This window comes from Podarcis cretensis (assembly GCF_951804945.1).
Source record: "Podarcis cretensis genome assembly, chromosome: Z".
Taxonomy (NCBI): Eukaryota; Metazoa; Chordata; class Lepidosauria; order Squamata; family Lacertidae; genus Podarcis; species Podarcis cretensis.
In genome coordinates, this window is record NC_137184.1 from 48,552,635 (window position 1) to 48,569,838 (window position 17,204).

The 17,204-nt window shown below is 44.2% G+C and overlaps 1 protein-coding gene across 7 annotated transcripts in view; it reads right to left on the reverse strand.

Annotated features, from left to right (window-relative positions):
* Positions 1-4,217: 4,217 nt before the first annotated feature.
* The window catches only part of LOC307208211 (kelch-like protein 13), a 79,954-nt gene continuing 66,967 nt past the window's right edge, over positions 4,218-17,204 (reverse strand). For all 7 annotated transcript variants that reach the window (XM_079962779.1, XM_079962775.1, XM_079962776.1 and 4 more), the window contains 2 exons: positions 14,566-14,679; positions 4,218-5,880 (listed from right to left, as the gene is read on the reverse strand). In XM_079962779.1, coding sequence (XP_079818905.1) covers positions 5,393-5,880; positions 14,566-14,679 — 602 coding nt within the window. In that variant the 3' untranslated portion in view covers positions 4,218-5,392. The remainder of the gene's footprint in view (positions 5,881-14,565; positions 14,680-17,204) is intronic.

Genomic DNA, 17,204 nt, shown 5'->3' on the forward strand with positions numbered 1-17,204 from the left:
TGTAAACAGCAGAAGGAATGGAATGTGACCTTACACCATCCAGATAAACACTGCAAAAGTGTTAACTCTCTCAGCACACCAGGTCCGCAATAATGTAGTACAGTCATACCCTGGGTTAAAGTCACTTCAGGTTGAGCGTTTTCAGATTACGCTCTGCGGTGACCGGGAAGTAATGGAACGCGTTACTTCCGGGTTTCACCACTCGCGCATGTGCAGACGCTCAAAATGATGTCACGCACATGCGCAGAAGTGGCAAATCGTGACCCGCACAGACACGGGTTGTGTTCTGCTCTGGATGCAAACGGGGCTCCGGAACAGATCCCGTTCGCATCCAGAGGTACCACTGTGTATGAAGGACTATACCCGTGAAAAAGATTGTTTATTTATAAGATGTAACGGAGGTGCTGTTTGCAAGGTGAAAAAAGAGGCCAGATGGAAGAATGGTTTAACGGCAAGTGAAGGGTGTCAACTGGACTCTAAATAAGAAATGATGCGACTATGCAAGGAAATGATGATCATATGTTTGGAACAGGAGCGGGAAACCTGATTTTAAGAAATTAAATTAAATTAAATTAAATTGGTTTGGTTTGATTTGATTTGTAATAATTTGGAAAATTCTCTTTCCCTCTACTTCATCCTTCATCAGCTCCAGAAGATCCGGTGTCAACAGCTGCTCAAGCTGCTTCCTGCAGCTGCACTCAGCACCACGCATGAAACAGCTGCAACTTTAAACATTGCGTGTACAGGGTCAGAGAAGCCCCCTCCCCAGTAGAGCACGCTTCCAAACAGCTGGGTATGCAAGAAATGATTGTGTGAGTTGGCAGGGGAGAGAGAGGGGACAGCATTCAAGTTTAAATTGGAACAACAGAGCAGAGCAACGGCTGAAGTCCTGAAGCCTGTGATAACCTTGCCAAGTGCAGGAGAAAGATGTTCTAGCCTACCTTTTGTGAGCACATAGCTTAAAGGGGTTAGGGTCAAGACAGGGAGCAGTCCACTGGTGGACAATGCATGTGTCCAGTGGGCCACCTCCTGTTCACTGAGGTTCTTAGAAAGGCTGCTAGACTAGAATAACCTGGCTGGAGATGAGGGAAGATAACAGCCTAACAACATCACCAAATGGCTGCCAGCTCTGCTGTCTGAGATCCCAATTATGCATACTCTTGCTTTTAAATTTAGCATACATATACATACAATGGAAATTTCTAAGGAAGCCAGAAACCCACCACACAGCTCCCTTACAAAGGATTAAAAAATGCACAACCAATAAATGATCACTGAAGTCTTGCATTTGCCAATGAGATAACAAGGCAGCCTTTGACACTGGTCTCCACTACAAAAGGTTCTCCTGGAATCCAGTTTGACATTTCTTCAGCCAGGCGATGACCCTCCCTACGGTTTCTCCAGGCTTTTTAGATCTAATTTTGGTTCTGTTACTGTCATATCAAGAAGCCTTATAAACCACACATATATACAAAAATACCAGTAAATCCATAAAGCAGATATTGCTACTGAATCCTCACCGCAAATAATTCAGATCTAATTTCTGCGACTGATCGTTAACTGACTTTCAAGATCACCTTGCCTTTTAATTCTCATGATTATTATGACAATTTGAATTGCACTCTCTGCAATTGCTTTCCATCTGTAAGCCACCTTGGGAAATTTTGGGGAACAGCAGGATTAAAATATCTGTAGCAAACAATAAAATGGGGGGAAATGCAATACACAAAGCAGCCCTGGCCTGCCTTCAAGCCTTCAGAATTCTGCCAGTTGAACCACACTTTAAAAAAAAAAAGAACGTAGAAACACAGAGACAAACTTTTAGAGTAGGGGGCTGTAAACACAGAGGATGGCTATGCTTTGTCTTGTCATTGTTCTTGGTCTGCCTCCTCACTGATAAACCTAGAGCAGTTACACAAGCAGACACAGAACTTCGGATTCACATACTTTATTTAATGCTTATATCATTGCCAGCAGTGCTATTCGTGTTTCCTGGGACCACCATTGAGAATTAAAGCTCCAGCAAATCCATTTTGGCATTGCCCTTATAAAATGCAGGAAGAAGCACCTACCTCAATGGGCGAGGGAGTATCTGCAGTGCAAAGTGCCTTCAGGCAACTTGTCATGAATGGACAGCAGGGAACGGGTCTCCACTATCCCAGATGTCAAAAGCAGGAGTGCCAAGGGGTTTAGAGGACAGAAGAGCCTGCGGGACCAGGCCACTGGGTCCATCTGGCCCAGAATCCTGTTCCCATAGTGGCCCACCAGATGGAAAACCCACAAGCAGGATCTGAGTGAAGCAACACTCTCCTCTCCAACAACTGGCATTCAGAAGCATACTGCCTCTTAACGGTGGAGGCAGAACATGTCTATCAGGGTTAGTGGCCAATTTTATCCCCCATGCTTTTGTCTGGTCATTTTAAAGCCAGCAAAGTCTGTGGCTACCGCTGCCTCTTGTGGGAGTGATTTCCATAGTTTTAACTCGCCACCTCTTGATGAAGCATGGCTCTTTTCTTTTTGAGAAGAGCCATTCAGGATGACATTGAATGTTCTGGGAACACTGCAACCCTAGCAAAAAGAGTTTTGGCTGCCCCTGCAGATACGCTTGTGCTGGGCTCTCCCAGAGAACTGCTTACGAAGTAGATCTATTTGCTTTCTGCAGACTTTTTGGCCTTCTCTGCAGAATCCTGCCAATGCCTCACTTCTGAGAAATCCACCCTGCCTCTGAACCTTGAGAGCAATCCAAACCCAGTGCTCAGAAATGCTGCATTCCTGCAACCTGCAAACATTATGCAGTGAGAAAATGGGCATTGCTGATGCTTAATCTGGTAGACATAGATTTCCAATCTTTGAAAAAACTTAAATCACCCCTCTCATCCCTCAGAAGAGAGCAGGCTTTCAAACACATATTTGCACCCATACGAACCACTTTATTTAACGAAAAAAGGTTCTCAGAAAGCTGAGTTATGTAACCAATGCTTTTTCAATAGCAGTGCTTTTTCTCTGCTGCTGCAGAAGTCTATTAATTTGTTAATTTTAATTTTATTACTTCTTGTCTCACCTTTCCTCCAAGACCAGGATCCCCTCAAACCTTTTATCCTCACAACCCTGTGAGGTAGGCTGGGGTCAGGCAGGTAATACCCCCTCAGGTATTATTGGACTACTATACCCATCAATCATGACAATTAACTCTGCTGGCTGGGGCTGATTGGTGTTGGTAGCCCAACAACAGCCTCTGGAGAGCATCCCACTGGCTGCCTCTTGATGAGCCTAGAGATTGGCCCAAGGTCCCCTAGAGAGCTACATGCTGCATCAGATCTAAACCCAAGTCTGCCTTGTCCAACTCTGCAAACCACATTCCTTCACTACACTGCCCATAGGAACTCAGGAAGCTGCCATGTACCAGCCAAATATCTCAAGGGCTGTCCCATGGAGGATGGAGCAAGCTTCTTTTCTCCTGCTCCAGAGAGTAGGACATGAACCAGTGGCTTCAAGTTACAAGGAGGGAGATCCCAACTAAACATCAGAAAAGGACTTTAAGAGCTGTTCGACTGTGGGATGGAAAGGTGGAGGACTCTTCATCTTCGGAGGTTTTAAAGCAGAGGTTGGATGGCCACCTGTCATGGATGTTTTAGGCGTTATACCTGTATTGTAGAGGGTTGGGAGAGATGACCCTTGGGGTCCCTTCCAACAGGATCCATCTAGCTGTTTTGACCGCACTGGCTGGCAGTGGCTCTCCAGTGTTGGAGACGGGGCTCCCTCCTAGCCCACAACCTGGAGGTGCCCCCCGCCACTGAACTCTAGCCTTTCCACTTGAGAGCCCTGTGTGTGCCTCAAAGCCACAGCTGACAAACCTCTTCCAAGCATGCCCCAGAGATTCTGCTCCACCTTGTGGGGTGGTTTATTAAGCTCAGCCAAACCGGCTTTCTGCGAATAACTTTTCAGCCCCAGTGCCCACCCCACCCCCTTGCAGACACAGAATTCACAATGGGCTCAGCCTGGGCTTCCCAGGGGAGCTGCTGGAAAAGTAGGTCAAGCATTGCTCTCCCCCCCCCCCCCAAATTTGGAAGCTCTTACAAAACTGGCTTCCCAGCAGGTTGTGCTACCCACACACAAAGATACATACAGACGTTTCCTGGCAACAGGGAAGTGGGAGAAGGGAGAGAAGGTTAATGAGCCCTTTAAAACAATTAAAAATTAAAAAAACACCCAACTAATTGCCGTTAAAGATTTTATTGAACAAAAGAAACAGGGTAGTCTGAATTCTCTGAGCAAAAGCAGCTCTCTGTAAAAGCTGCATTTTGTGCTAAACAACCGTATATTAACTGAGATTTTATACAGAGGTGTAAGAAGCAAGTTCTCTTAACCAAAAAAAAGGTATTTGGAGGGGGGTTGTGGAGGGAGGAGGAAGGAGGAAGGAGGAGGGGAAAGTAGGGAACCATTTGCTCAAAATTTTAGTGGCTTCAAATTAAGAGATTCTAGCCCTTGTTTACCCCAAAATCTAGTACAGGCACCCCACTGGGTTGCGCAATTGAACCAAACCCCCTCCCTCCAATGTATGAATTGCTCAGGCTCCCATGATGAATCAGAGCTTTTATTTCGGGGCAGAGGAAAGGAAAGGAGAAAGAGAACAGAAAGTAAAAACACAATTACAAATCTCCAGCACATTTCACTTTGCATGTGGAGGTTCAGAAAGGAAAAGAAAAAGAAAACCCCTTAATATGTTATTTAGAAAAACAACAACCCTGGTTTATAGATTCAGGGTCTGCTTATTGTATATCTATTAATGGTCTCAAAAAGGCTGTGTTTCTCTTGTTTGCCATATCCTCTGAAAAGCACCTCCAGTGTCAGGTCAGTAAACAGGTCTGAAATACTCCATTAGAAGAGGGAGGTAGCTGAGGCCAGATAGCTGCTAAAAGTTGTGTGCATCAGGAGCTCCCCCTCTCTCCAGAGGTGCAGCGAGGAAAGATGGTCCTCCAGCAACAAGGTTCCCCATTCATTGCACACACACCCCGCCCCCCACTGGCTCAACTTACACGGCTTCTTGATCTATGTGACCTGTGCACCCAGTACAGAACATCTATGCGCCTGATGCAAAGGTTTTTCTTTTCCTAAGACAATACCTCATTTTTTAAGCGTTTGGCTCAAAAAACAAAATGAAACAATAAAACCTCACTTTGCTTGGCACTTGGCTGTCCACTCGATAAAACTTTCTAGACCAAACACCACAAGTGACGCCCATCTTCTTGTTACATCCCACCCCCAACTGTGTTACTGTGCCAGCTGCTTCAGGGTAAGCCTTGTAAGATACTACTGAAGACAAATAGGCGAATCCCTGATGCAGTGCAGTGGTATTGGAGCGACAACATGGTAAGTCCAGCGATGCCAGGTCTCAAGGGGCCGAAAGAGGTGATTCTCTAGACGGTGAGCCTGTATTATCCTCGGGAGGGAAGACTGTCAGAGTGCAAGCACGGATGCCCCCAAGGGATTCTGGGAGGTCAAAGACTTTGTGCCACTCATCCTTTTCTGGGTCATACTTCTGGACTATTTCCACCATACAACGGTTATTCCACGAATATCCTCCCACAACGTATATTTTATTTTCGAACACAGCCACCCCGACATCACTCTGACCGCGCAGCATAGCAGCAATTGGTGTCCACTGGTCTAGGCTTGGCGAGTAATATTCACAGCTTAGAACATCATCGTAATCACTGGTTCCTCTAAAATGGTTTCCACCAATGACGTAAAGCTTGTCACCGACAGTACACATGCAGTGAAGGCCCCTAACTGTGGTCATCGGAGCCTTCTGAATCCATTTGTCTGTGTCAGGGTCAAAGCACATTAGTTCCTTCTGGAAAGTGTCATGGGTGATGCCTCCTAGGACAGGGGAGAAAAAGCAAACACCTCATGTAAGAGGAATGCTAATGAGATCAACAGTTAGAAGAACAGAAAACTGCCTTACAGAGTCAGACAACTGGTCCATCTTGCTCAATATTGTCCACACTGACTGGTAGCAGCTATTCCCAGTCTTTCAGGGGAAAATAAATAAATAAATAAAATCCCGCCCATCTGGCTGGGTTTCCCCAGCCACTCTGGGCGGCTTCTAACCGAATATTAAAAACACAATACAGCATTAAACATTAAAAACTTCCCTAAACAGGGCTGCCTTCAGATGTCTTCTAAAAGTCAGATAGTTGTTTTTCTCTTTGACATCTGGTTCCACAGGGCAGGCACCAATACCAAGAAGGCCCTCTGCCTGGTTCCCTGTAACCTCACTTCTTGCAGGGAGGGAACCACCAGAAGGCCCTCGGTGCTCAATCTCAGTGCCCGGGCAGAACGATAGAGGTGGAGACGCTCCTTCAGGTCTACTGGGCCAGGGCCGTTTAGGGCTTTAAAGGTCAACACCAACACTTTGAATTGTGCTTGGAAACGTACTAGGAGCCAATGCAGATCTTTCATAACCGGTGTTATATGGTCTCGACGGCCGCCCCCAGTCACTAGTCTAGCTGCCGCATCCTGGATTAGTTGTAGTTTCTGAGACACCTTCAAAAGTACCCCCACATAGAGCAGTAGTCCAAGCGAGAGATAACTAGAGCATGCACCACTCTGGCAAGACAGTCTGCGAGCAGGTAGGGTCTCATCCTGCATACCAGATGGAGCTGGTAGACAGCTGCCCTGGATACAGAATTGACCTGTGCCTCCATGGACAGCTGTGAGTCCAGAATGACTCCCAGGCTGCACACCTGCTCCTTCAGGGGCACAGTTACCCCATTCAGGACCAGGGAGGGGCATGTTTGAACAGGTGAGATCAGACATATGGACACTAAAGGCAGTGATTTGGAATGTCCTCCTCATGGAGATCTGCTGGGCCCCTTCTACTTTAACCTTCAGGCATTTGCCAGAGTTTTATTTACAGGCAATGACCGATTAATGCATGACTGAATGATGTGTGATCACGCATATGCGCACATCACTGAACCCGGAAGTGACCAAAATGTCATTTAACACATCACTAAAACAGCAGAACAGGGCAGGGATGCGTTTATGTATGCTTTGCTGATGCAAAGAGGGGCCAGGAACAGAACCCCCCATGAAACGGATGCCAACTCTATTTATTTCTGCGTGCTTTAAAAATGTTTACCATTTCGTCCTTGAATAGGTTCTTTCCTTTTAAAAAAATTGTTTGCTGGGTTCTGCTCCTAACACTTTGTTGATTAGTTTGTTTTGTACACAAAAAAGTATTTGATGATCTATTATACATCAACATTGTAAGCAGCTTTAAACACACTGCAATTTTTCCAGCATTAAGGCAAAACTATTTTCATTCACCCAGTCATTTTGAGCTTTCAGTATATCTTAAGTTTTGTTTGTCTACTTTTATTACTGCTTATTTGTACTGTGATATAAACTGGTTGTACACCACTCTAAAATACAAACAGGATGAAGGGCTACATATAAAAGTTTCTAATAAATACGCAAATAGCAATAAATGCATTAAATAACTACCTATCAAAACACACACACAAAATAATGCAGACACACTTGAAGATGGCACAAGTGCTAAAAACATGCCTCTGTCAACCTGTTGTCAACTCCCTACAATGAAGTGCAAGGCTAAAAACATAAGATGATGCTGGATGAGGCCTGTCTAGCCATCATCTTGTTCTAACGGTGGTCACCCAGATTCCTGTGGGAAACCAAGAAGCAGGATTTGAGTATAACAGCACTTCCTCCTCCTGTGGTTTCCAGAAACTGGTATTCAGAAGCACTGCTGTCTCCAACCACGGAGGCAGCACATGGCCATCCTGGCTAGCAGCCACTGACAACTTCATCCTTCGTGAATTTGGTCCAATCCTCTTTTAAAGCCATCCAAGTTGGATGCCCATGAGTTCTAGGTGTCAAGTGAGAGGGAGAAAAACTTTTCTCTGTCCATACTGTGCATTATTTTACAAACTTACTATGTTATGTCTTACTCACTTTTCCTCATTCCCCAAAATGCAGCAACCTTTCCTCATATTCCCTTTATCATGCTGTTGCCCTTTTCCAACTCCACAATATCCTTTTTGAGGTGAGGCCACCAGAACCGTACACAGTATTCCAAATGTGGTCACACAATCAATTTGTATTATATCATTACGATATTAGTAGTTTTCTCTTCAGTTCTTTTCCCTAACATGGAATTTGCCTTTTTAACAGCTGCCACACACCTGGTTGACATCTCCATCATGCTATCCACTATGACCCCAAGCTCTCATTTATGGTCAGACACTGCCAGTTCTGACCCTAGGAGCATATATGTGAAATTAATATTTTATACCAGATGAAAAGGGCTTTGCATAGACCTTGAGTGCTGTGAGCACCATTCGCCGCCATAGTTATAAAGGGTTCTGTGGCACATTTTATGCTGTTATGGCATTCTCTGTAGAAGATGCTGCTAAAAACAAAAGAGCAGGATTCCTAATTCTGTTCAAAAACACCCACAGCCAGAGTAGGTTGCTAGAACCAGAGGTAGATACAAACTCATTTGAAACAACACAGACTCCTATAGGATCAGCCCAGAGTTGATTGGCAGCTGCCCTCCAGGGTCTAAGGCTGGGAAGGGGGGTCTCTCTGCACCTGCCACCCATGTCTTTTAGCTTTGAGATGCCAAGGACTGAAGCAAGGGCTTTCTGAATGCAAAGTACGTGTGCCATCAACTCGACCCCGCTTGGAAGCAGTACAGTACTCATGATTGCAGCCTGCTATGGGAGGGAGACATTTCTTTCATGCAAAAACTGATCCAAGAACAAGGCAGCTGAAAGGATTTGGGGGCCCCACCCTGGGCATTCCACTCTGATACAGGTGCATGTGGCAGACGGGAGGCATATGCTCCTCTGGCTTCCAGCCCTCTCTGGGGGAGACAATTGTTCAGAGAATTGATAACACAGAGAGAATAAGCTAACTGCTGCACTGCTGCCAACTAAAATAGGTTTTTAAAATCACAGCGTTTTGATGTGAATCAGGCAAAACAGACTCTGTAGGCTGCTTTCTCCCTCTGATGACATGTTTGAAGTATGCAATGATTTACATATGCTGGCTAGACTTCAAAGTTCTTGATGTTTACCCCAAAGATGCAGTATTTATCTTAACATGCATTGGATTTGCTAGGCCTCCCTGAGGTACAACTTATCCCAGTCAAAATGAGTCAGTTCTTACAATAGAGACACCTGTAGGATTAGAGACAGCATAGTGGCTGAGTTTGTGATTTCCTAATAAACCCTTTTTGAAGGTTTAAGAAGAAGAAACACAAATAAGTTATTAAGGAGGTTGTTTCAGAAAATAATCACCTGCCAGCTGAGATAACTGTGTCTAAAATGAAATCTGAAGATGTCATAGCATGTCCTGTTTGGAACAGTTTTGAAGGAAATTAGGATTTGTGGGGGGCATTAGAAACCACTGCTTGGAAAGAGCAAACGATCTTGATACAGGTTACTGGAATTACATTTTTTTAAAACTATGGGAGTAGTGGGGAGCAATCTCACTCAGAAGTAATAAGTTTTATAATAAAATGTTTTTGAACGGTTTTTAACTTATGGGTTTCTTAATTTGGGTTTTTTGTTGAGGCATAGGATGTGCTTGCAAAGAGAAGAGTTGGGAAGAGCAGGGAAGGCTCTACTTGCCATGATTCAGGGCAGGGGGAGGGAAGGTGTGGGAGGCGGGGCAGGCCAGGTAAGGGGCACAGGGCACAGGCTGTTGGTGACTGTGCCGTGCGCTAGCCCCTCCTCCAACCTGGGGAATTATGGTTGCCAGACCATGGGTCTGTGGATGCTGTTGCCGAATGCTAGGTTGGCTTGGAGTAAGATCTGCTTCATCCACCAGTATCTTAACTCTGCTGTTGTAGCAGATGAATCTCAAGAGATGTCCAGAGCACTCCAGAGTTTTGGAGTACAGTGGTACCTCGGGTTAAGTACTTAATTCGTTCTGGAGGTATCTTCTTAACCTGAAACTGTTCTTAACCTGAAGCACCATTTTAGCTAATGGGGCCTCCCGCTGCCGCCGCGCCGCCAAAGCACGATTTCTGTTCTCATCCTGAAGCAAATTTATTAACCTGAAGCACGATTTCTGGGTTAGCGGAGTCTGTAACCTGAAGCGTATGTAACCCGAGGTACCACTGTACATTGTAAGCAATATGCTGATGACACAAAACTCTATTTCTCCTTTACATCTGCAGGTGAGGCAGTGGATGTGCTGGACCGTTGTCTTGTCTTAGTAATGGACTGGAAGAGTGCCAACAAATTGAAGTTCAATTTAGATAACACTGAGGCACTGTTAGTGGGAGGTAGCCTGCTCTTGATGGGGTTACACTCCCTCTGAAGGAGCAGGCACATAGCTCAGGGGCACTCCTGGATCCATTACTGTTGCTTCAGGTTCAGCTGGCCTCAGCAGAGTGCCTTCCATCAGTTTCAGCTGGCGTCCCAGCTACGCCCCTATCAGGACAGGGATAGCCTAACAACTGTTGTCTATGCTCCGGTAACCTCTAGGTTAGATTAGAATCATAGAGTTGGAAGAGACCACAAGGGCCATCGAGTCCAACCCCCTGCCAAGCAGGAAACACCATCAGAGCACTCCTGACATATGGTTGTCAAGCCTCTGCTTAAAGACCTCCAAAGAAGGAGACTCCACCACACTCCTTGGCAGCAAATTCCACTGTCAAACAGCTCTTACTGTCAGGAAGTTCTTCCTAATGTTTAGGTGGAATCTTCTTTCTTGTAGTTTGGAACCATTGCTCCGTGTCCGCTTCTCTGGAGCAGCAGAAAACAACCTTTCTCCCTCCTCTATGTGACATCCTTTTATATATTTGAACATGGCTATCATATCACCCCTTAACCTCCTCTTCTCCAGGCTAAACATGCCCAGCTCCCTTAGCCGTTCCTCATAAGGCATCGTTTCCAGGCCTTTGACCATTTTGGTTGCCCTCCTCTGGACACGTTCCAGTTTGTCAGTGTCCTTCTTGAACTGTGGTGCCCAGACCTGGACACAGTACTCCAGGTGAGGTCTGACCAGAGCAGAATACAGTGGCACTATTACTTCCCTTGATCTAGATGCTATACTCCTATTGATGCAGCCCAGAACTGCATTGGCTTTTTTAGCTGCCGCGTCACACTGTTGGCTCATGTCAAGTTTGTGGTCAACCAAGACTCCTAGATCCTTTTCACATGTACTGCTCTCAAGCCAGGTGTCACCCATCTTGTCTTTGTGCCTCTCATTTTTTTGCCCAAGTGCAATACTTTACATTTCTCCCTGTTAAAATTCATCTTGTTTGTTTTGGCCCAGTTCTCTAATCTGTCAAGGTCGTTTTGAAGTGTGATCCTGTCCTCTGGGGTGTTAGCCACCCCTCCCAGTTGGGTGTCATCTGCAAATTTGATCAGGATGCCCTTGAGTCCATCATCCAAGTTGTTGATAAAGATGTTGAATAAGACGGGCCCAAGACAGAACCCTGTGGCACCCCACTAGTCACTCTTCTCCAGGATGAAGAGGAACCATTGATGAGCACCCTTTGGGTTCGGTCAGTCAGCCAGTTACAAATCCACTGAGTGGTAGCATAGTCAAGACCGCATTTTACCAGCTTCTTTACAAGAATATCATGAGGCACCTTGTCAAATGCCTTGCTGAAATCAAGGTAGGCTACATCCACTGCATTCCCTTCATCTACCAGGCTTGTAATTCTGTCAAAAAACGAGATCAGGTTAGTCTGACACGACTTATTTTTCAGAAATCCATGCTGACTATTGGTGATCACAGCATTCCTTTCTAGGTGCTCACAGACTGTTTGCTTAATGATCTGCTCCAGAATAATTATTTTGGTAATTATTTGGGTCCTCTCTTTCCCCCTTTTTGAAAATAGGGACAACATGTGCCCTCCTCCAGTCTGCCGGGACTTCGCCTGTTCTCCAGGAATTCTCAAAGATGACTGCCAGTGGCTCTGAGATCACATCTGCCAGTTCTTTTAATACTCTTGGATGCAGTTCATCTGGCCCTGGAGACTTGAATACATCTAAACTAGCCAAGTATTCTTGTACTATCTCCTTAGTTATTCTGGGCTGTGTTTCCTCTGCTGAATCATTTGCTCCAAATTCTTCAGGTCGGGCATTGTTTTCTTTATCGGAGAAGACTGAGGCAAAGAAGGCATTGAGGAGTTCAGCCCTTTCTGTGTCCCCTGTTTGCATTTCACCATCTTCTCCTCTGAGTGACCCCACTGTTTCTTTGTTCTTCCTTTTGCTACGAACATACCCATAAAAGCCTTTTTTGTTGCTTTTAACGTCTCTAGCAAGCCTGAGTTCATTCTGTGCTTTGGCTTTTCTGACTTTGTGTCTACACGTGCTGGCTATTTGTTTGAATTCCTCTTTGGTGGTTTCCCCCCTTTTCCATTTTTTGTACACATCCTTTTTTAATCTTAACTCAGTTAAAAGTTCTTTAGATAGCCACCCTGGCTTCTTTAGGCACCTTCCATGTTTCCGTCTCATTGGTATTGCCTGAAGTTGTGCTTTTACTATCTCCCTCTTAACAAACTCCCAGCCATCATGAACTCCCTTTCCTTTTAGTATTACTGTCCATGGGATCTCACCCAGCACTTCCCTAAGTTTTATGAAGTCGGCTTTCTTAAAGTCAAGAAATTGAGTCCTAGTATGCTTGGCTGCTCCTTTCCGCTGTATAGTAAACTTCAGAAGAGCATGATCACTCACGCCTAATGATCCTTCCACTTCTACCCCACTAACCAGGTCATCAACATTGGTTAGGACCAGATCTAAAATGGCTGTTCCTCTTGTTGCTTCTCCCACTTTCTGGACAATGAAGTTGTCTGCAAGGCCAGTGAGGAATCTGTTTGACCTTATGCTCTTGGCTGAGTTTGACATCCAGCAAATATCCGGGAAATTGAAGTCCCCCATTACTACTATCTCCCTTCCTTTTGCATGCTTGGCCATCTGTTCCAGGAAGGCATCATCTATGTCCTCCGTTTGGCTTGGGGATCTATAGTAAACTCCCACAATGAGGTCCCTGTTATTCTTCTCTCCCTTAATTTTGACCCAAATGCTCTCACTTTGGCTTTGAGGTTCTAAATCTTGGATCTCTTCACAGGTATATACATCCCTGACATATAACGCCACTCCTCCTCCTTTCTTGTCTGGTCTGTTTCTCTGAAATAGATTGTATCCCTCCATTATTACATTCCAGTCGTGGGACTTATCCCACCAGGTTTCAGTGATGCCTATTATGTCATATTTAGTTTGCTGTACCAAGAGCTCAAGCTCATCTTGTTTATTTCCCATGCTTTGCGCATTAGTGTACAGACATTGAAGTCCATTAATCATTCCCCCGTGTCTCTTATTTAAGGGTTTTTTCCTCCCACCACTAGGTCTGCGTGCTGTTTGCTCCATTTGGTCTATGACATTTGGATGATCATCTTCATCAATTGATAGACTCCTACCTTCAGGAGCACTGTCTCCCTCCCCCACATTAGTCAGTTTAAAGCCCTCCTGATAAGGTTTCTGAGATTTTTGGCAAAAACATTCCTCCCTACCGTTGTGAGGTGCAGCCCATTGCTTGCCAGAAGTCCATCTTCAAGAAACTGCTGTCCGTGATCTAAGAATCCAAACCGTTCCTGTTTACACCATTTGCAAAGCCAGCTGTTCACTTCCACTATTTTTCCCTCTCTCCCTGGGCCACGTCGTTCAACTGGGAGGACAGATGAGATGACAATTTGTGCATTTAATTGCTTCAATTTCCTGCCCAGAGCCTCGTAGTCTCTTTTGATCTTCTGGAGGCTATTGCTTGCAGTGTAATTGGTTCCCACTTGAACCAAGAGGAAGGGGTATTTGTCAGTGGGTTTTATGATTCCTTGTAGTCGTTCAGTTACATCTTGGATCTTAGCCCCGGGGAGACAGCACACTTCCCGAGACATCTTGTCAGGCCCACAGATCACTGCTTCTGTTCCCCTCAGTAGGGAATCCCCTATCACCACTACACGCCTCCTCTTAGGTTTGGTCGGGGTTCTTCCGTGAGCTGTCCATTCCAAGGTCGCCTGCACATTCCCTGAGGATTGATTTTGCTGCTCGTCTTCATATACCTGATCGACTGTAATGAGGGAGAGATCCTCAAATGGAGTCTGCTCTTCGTCTTCCATGCTAGGGGAGAGGACCTCAAAGCGATTGTGTGCTTTCTCCACGAGAGGTCCAGAGGGTGCCAGCACAATATCAGGCCATTTGTGCAGTGTTCTCCCCATGGAATCTTGCCTGGCACTTTCATTATGCACCATTACATGACAGGCAAAAACATTGCTTTTCAACAAAGCCTTTGGCTGATTTACATCCTATATGCTTTAAAATGTTTTGTGGGAGGGAGGGATTATTGGTTTCGTTTCTTTTGTTCTTCTTTTTATTATGTGTTTTATCTTGTATTTTTATGCTGTGAACCACTCTGAGATCGTTGGATGATGGGCAGTATACAAATTTAGAAGAAGAAGAAGAAGAAGAAGAAGAAGAAGAAGAAGAAGAAGAAGAAGAAGAAGAAAATAGGAAGGCTTACCTGAAATATACATCAGCCCCCCATACACTGTTCCGGCATGGCCATAGTGAGGCTCGTTCATTTTTGCTACGTAACTCCATTCGTTCATCCTTGGGTTGTAGCACTCCACTGTGGCTATGTAGAAGCAACAACAAATGAGCAGAGTGAGACATTTTAAAAGCAAAACAAAACCCACTGAGTTATGATTTCTCCCTTTCTTTCCCCACAGATTACCCTCCACTCTACTTAGATCTAGCATGAAGGCAGTCTAAACTCTAATCATACCTGGAAGGGGAGTGCTGTTCGAATCCTGAAATCATTATCATTGGAACAAATGTTTCACAGACCTATGCATCAGACCAACCCAGGTGGGAGGTGGAACCAGAGCAGGGGGAAGGTATTGGGGGAGGGGGAATAATGCTGGTTGTCAACAGTACGGATCACAAGTGGATGACTAAAAGGAAGGTCACTGGGGGCTTAGGCAAGAACCATTGCAGTTGGACCGTACCATAACAATGTTTGGAAACACAAGGTTCCTGCTATGTATAAGCATCTAATTATCTTTTGTAAGGCATCTTGCTAGGGCTTTGCCTTGAAAGATAGCATGTAAGCACTTTAAATAAAATATTACGTGTGACGCATTTTTAAGAGGTGTTCCCCTAACACCTACTTCAGTCTTTTTAGCTCCAGAAGCAGACCTTTCTATTATTCCAGGCCTTCTGATATTAAACATTAATATCTGTCAACTCTTTTCATGTGCTAAATTATCTATTGCTGGTGGCCAGTATTAGTCTTCCTTTTAGGCTGGGTTTGGGTCTTGGTACTGAAATTGATTGTATTCTTGAATTTTTAATCTAGAGAATGCATTTTATTATTGTTGTCGTTATTTATTAAATTTCTATATCACCTTTCATCAGAGGATAACGGAGCTACATTACATTACATACTGAGGATCTGGGAAGAGGAGGCGGAAAGCACAAATAGGCACCACAATTTTGCAAAAATATGCTCAAAAAATAATTCCAATTAGCAGCTGACAAAAAAAATCACTAGTAGCTTTACCAAAAGCACAATCTTGTCCAGGTTTTTAGTGGGGGGAGGAGAAAACGAAGAGATCTAATATGAGGCTTTAACAGAGTAGGGTGTTTTTTGTTGTTGTTTGTTTTCTTTTAGCAATAAGGAACATCCTGTACAGAACAAGGCAGATGGTTACGCAGGTGATAGATAACTAAGAAGCAGTTCTTCAGCACCAGCCATTTTGTCTTGCTCAGGGAAGAACGACTCAGCCCTCCACACAACAAGGAGCATTAAGTGACCCTGTGATTTGGTGTTTCTATTTCAAACTGCTGAATGGTATTTCAATATGGGAAATGCAACCACTCACGGCCTTTCAGAACCACCATTATTTTATACTTCTAATTCTTTCTGCTACTGACATGAATGCAGACATACAGAAACCTTCCTTTTATGTTTGCTTCTGACTAATGAACACACGCCTAGTGTGTGACCTCCTTAGCTTCAACACAGTTGTATCCGCTTGACAGAGGGCCAAAATCAAAACTGCAAAAGCAAGTCACGTGCAATCACATTGGCCTTTGCATACACCACTGTGAGGGCTAGGGCATTCAAATATAAATACGTCTCATGGGATATCATAGCAGAAAGCATCAGAATTCTATGGCGTCAGATGCTACCCACTGGTAAAACGAAAAAAATAAATAAATCCTGCACTCAGAAAAAGTGCAGACAAGGTTCTAGACAAGCCTTTTTCCTTATATGCTACTATTCTAAATGCTGAGAATTTCTTTAAAAAGAAGAAAAAGGTCGTGGCCTTTCAACCACATACCTGTAATTTAAAACGATACAATCCAAACCATATTCTACAGCTCATTTGAAGCATCATCCACAGTCATTCACTGTGACTCCTCACCTCACAAATTTCTATGGAGGGAGACACAGAGGAATATAGACTCACACATGCACTTCACCAAACCTGCAAGAGGAGCAAAGAAGGGAATGTGCACTGTCATCCAAAGGACAACAACTTCACGTTATGTGGCTTGCATCATAAAATGCTCCACAGAACACATGTTTGCTCCACGTCTGTGAGAAACATATGTTTAGTGCTTAATTATTAATATTACGGAGACACTTTTCTTCCAGAGTTTTAAGTGCCTGCTAAAAGCTTTGTTTCAGCTAGGCTATCTGGAAAAATAAGACAAAATATGATATTTTGCTAGGAGCCATGTGTAAAGGCAGATAATATATTCAAACAGAAATTCCCACTTTTCCTTTTAAGCAAAGACCTATTCTCAGACTCTAGCTTGGACATAAAAACTTTATTTTTCATATCCCCCTCCCTGCTGGATCACATATTTAGCACCCTTGGCCAGAGATCACTTCTATTTCTTTCTTTTTTTTATAATATTTATTAAAAAAATTTAAAACAATAAAAAGCATACATTATAACATAGTATTTTCCAATATCCACATTTCATTCTCATCCTAGGACTTCCTCACACCTCTTGTTCCTGCATTCTAAACTCATAAATTTTGCTGGCAAATTATTAAGATGATTCCATTCATATAATATAATTTCCCAAGATTAAATCTCAAATTTTGGAATTTAAAATCACTCTTTTAGAGATTTAATTATAAAA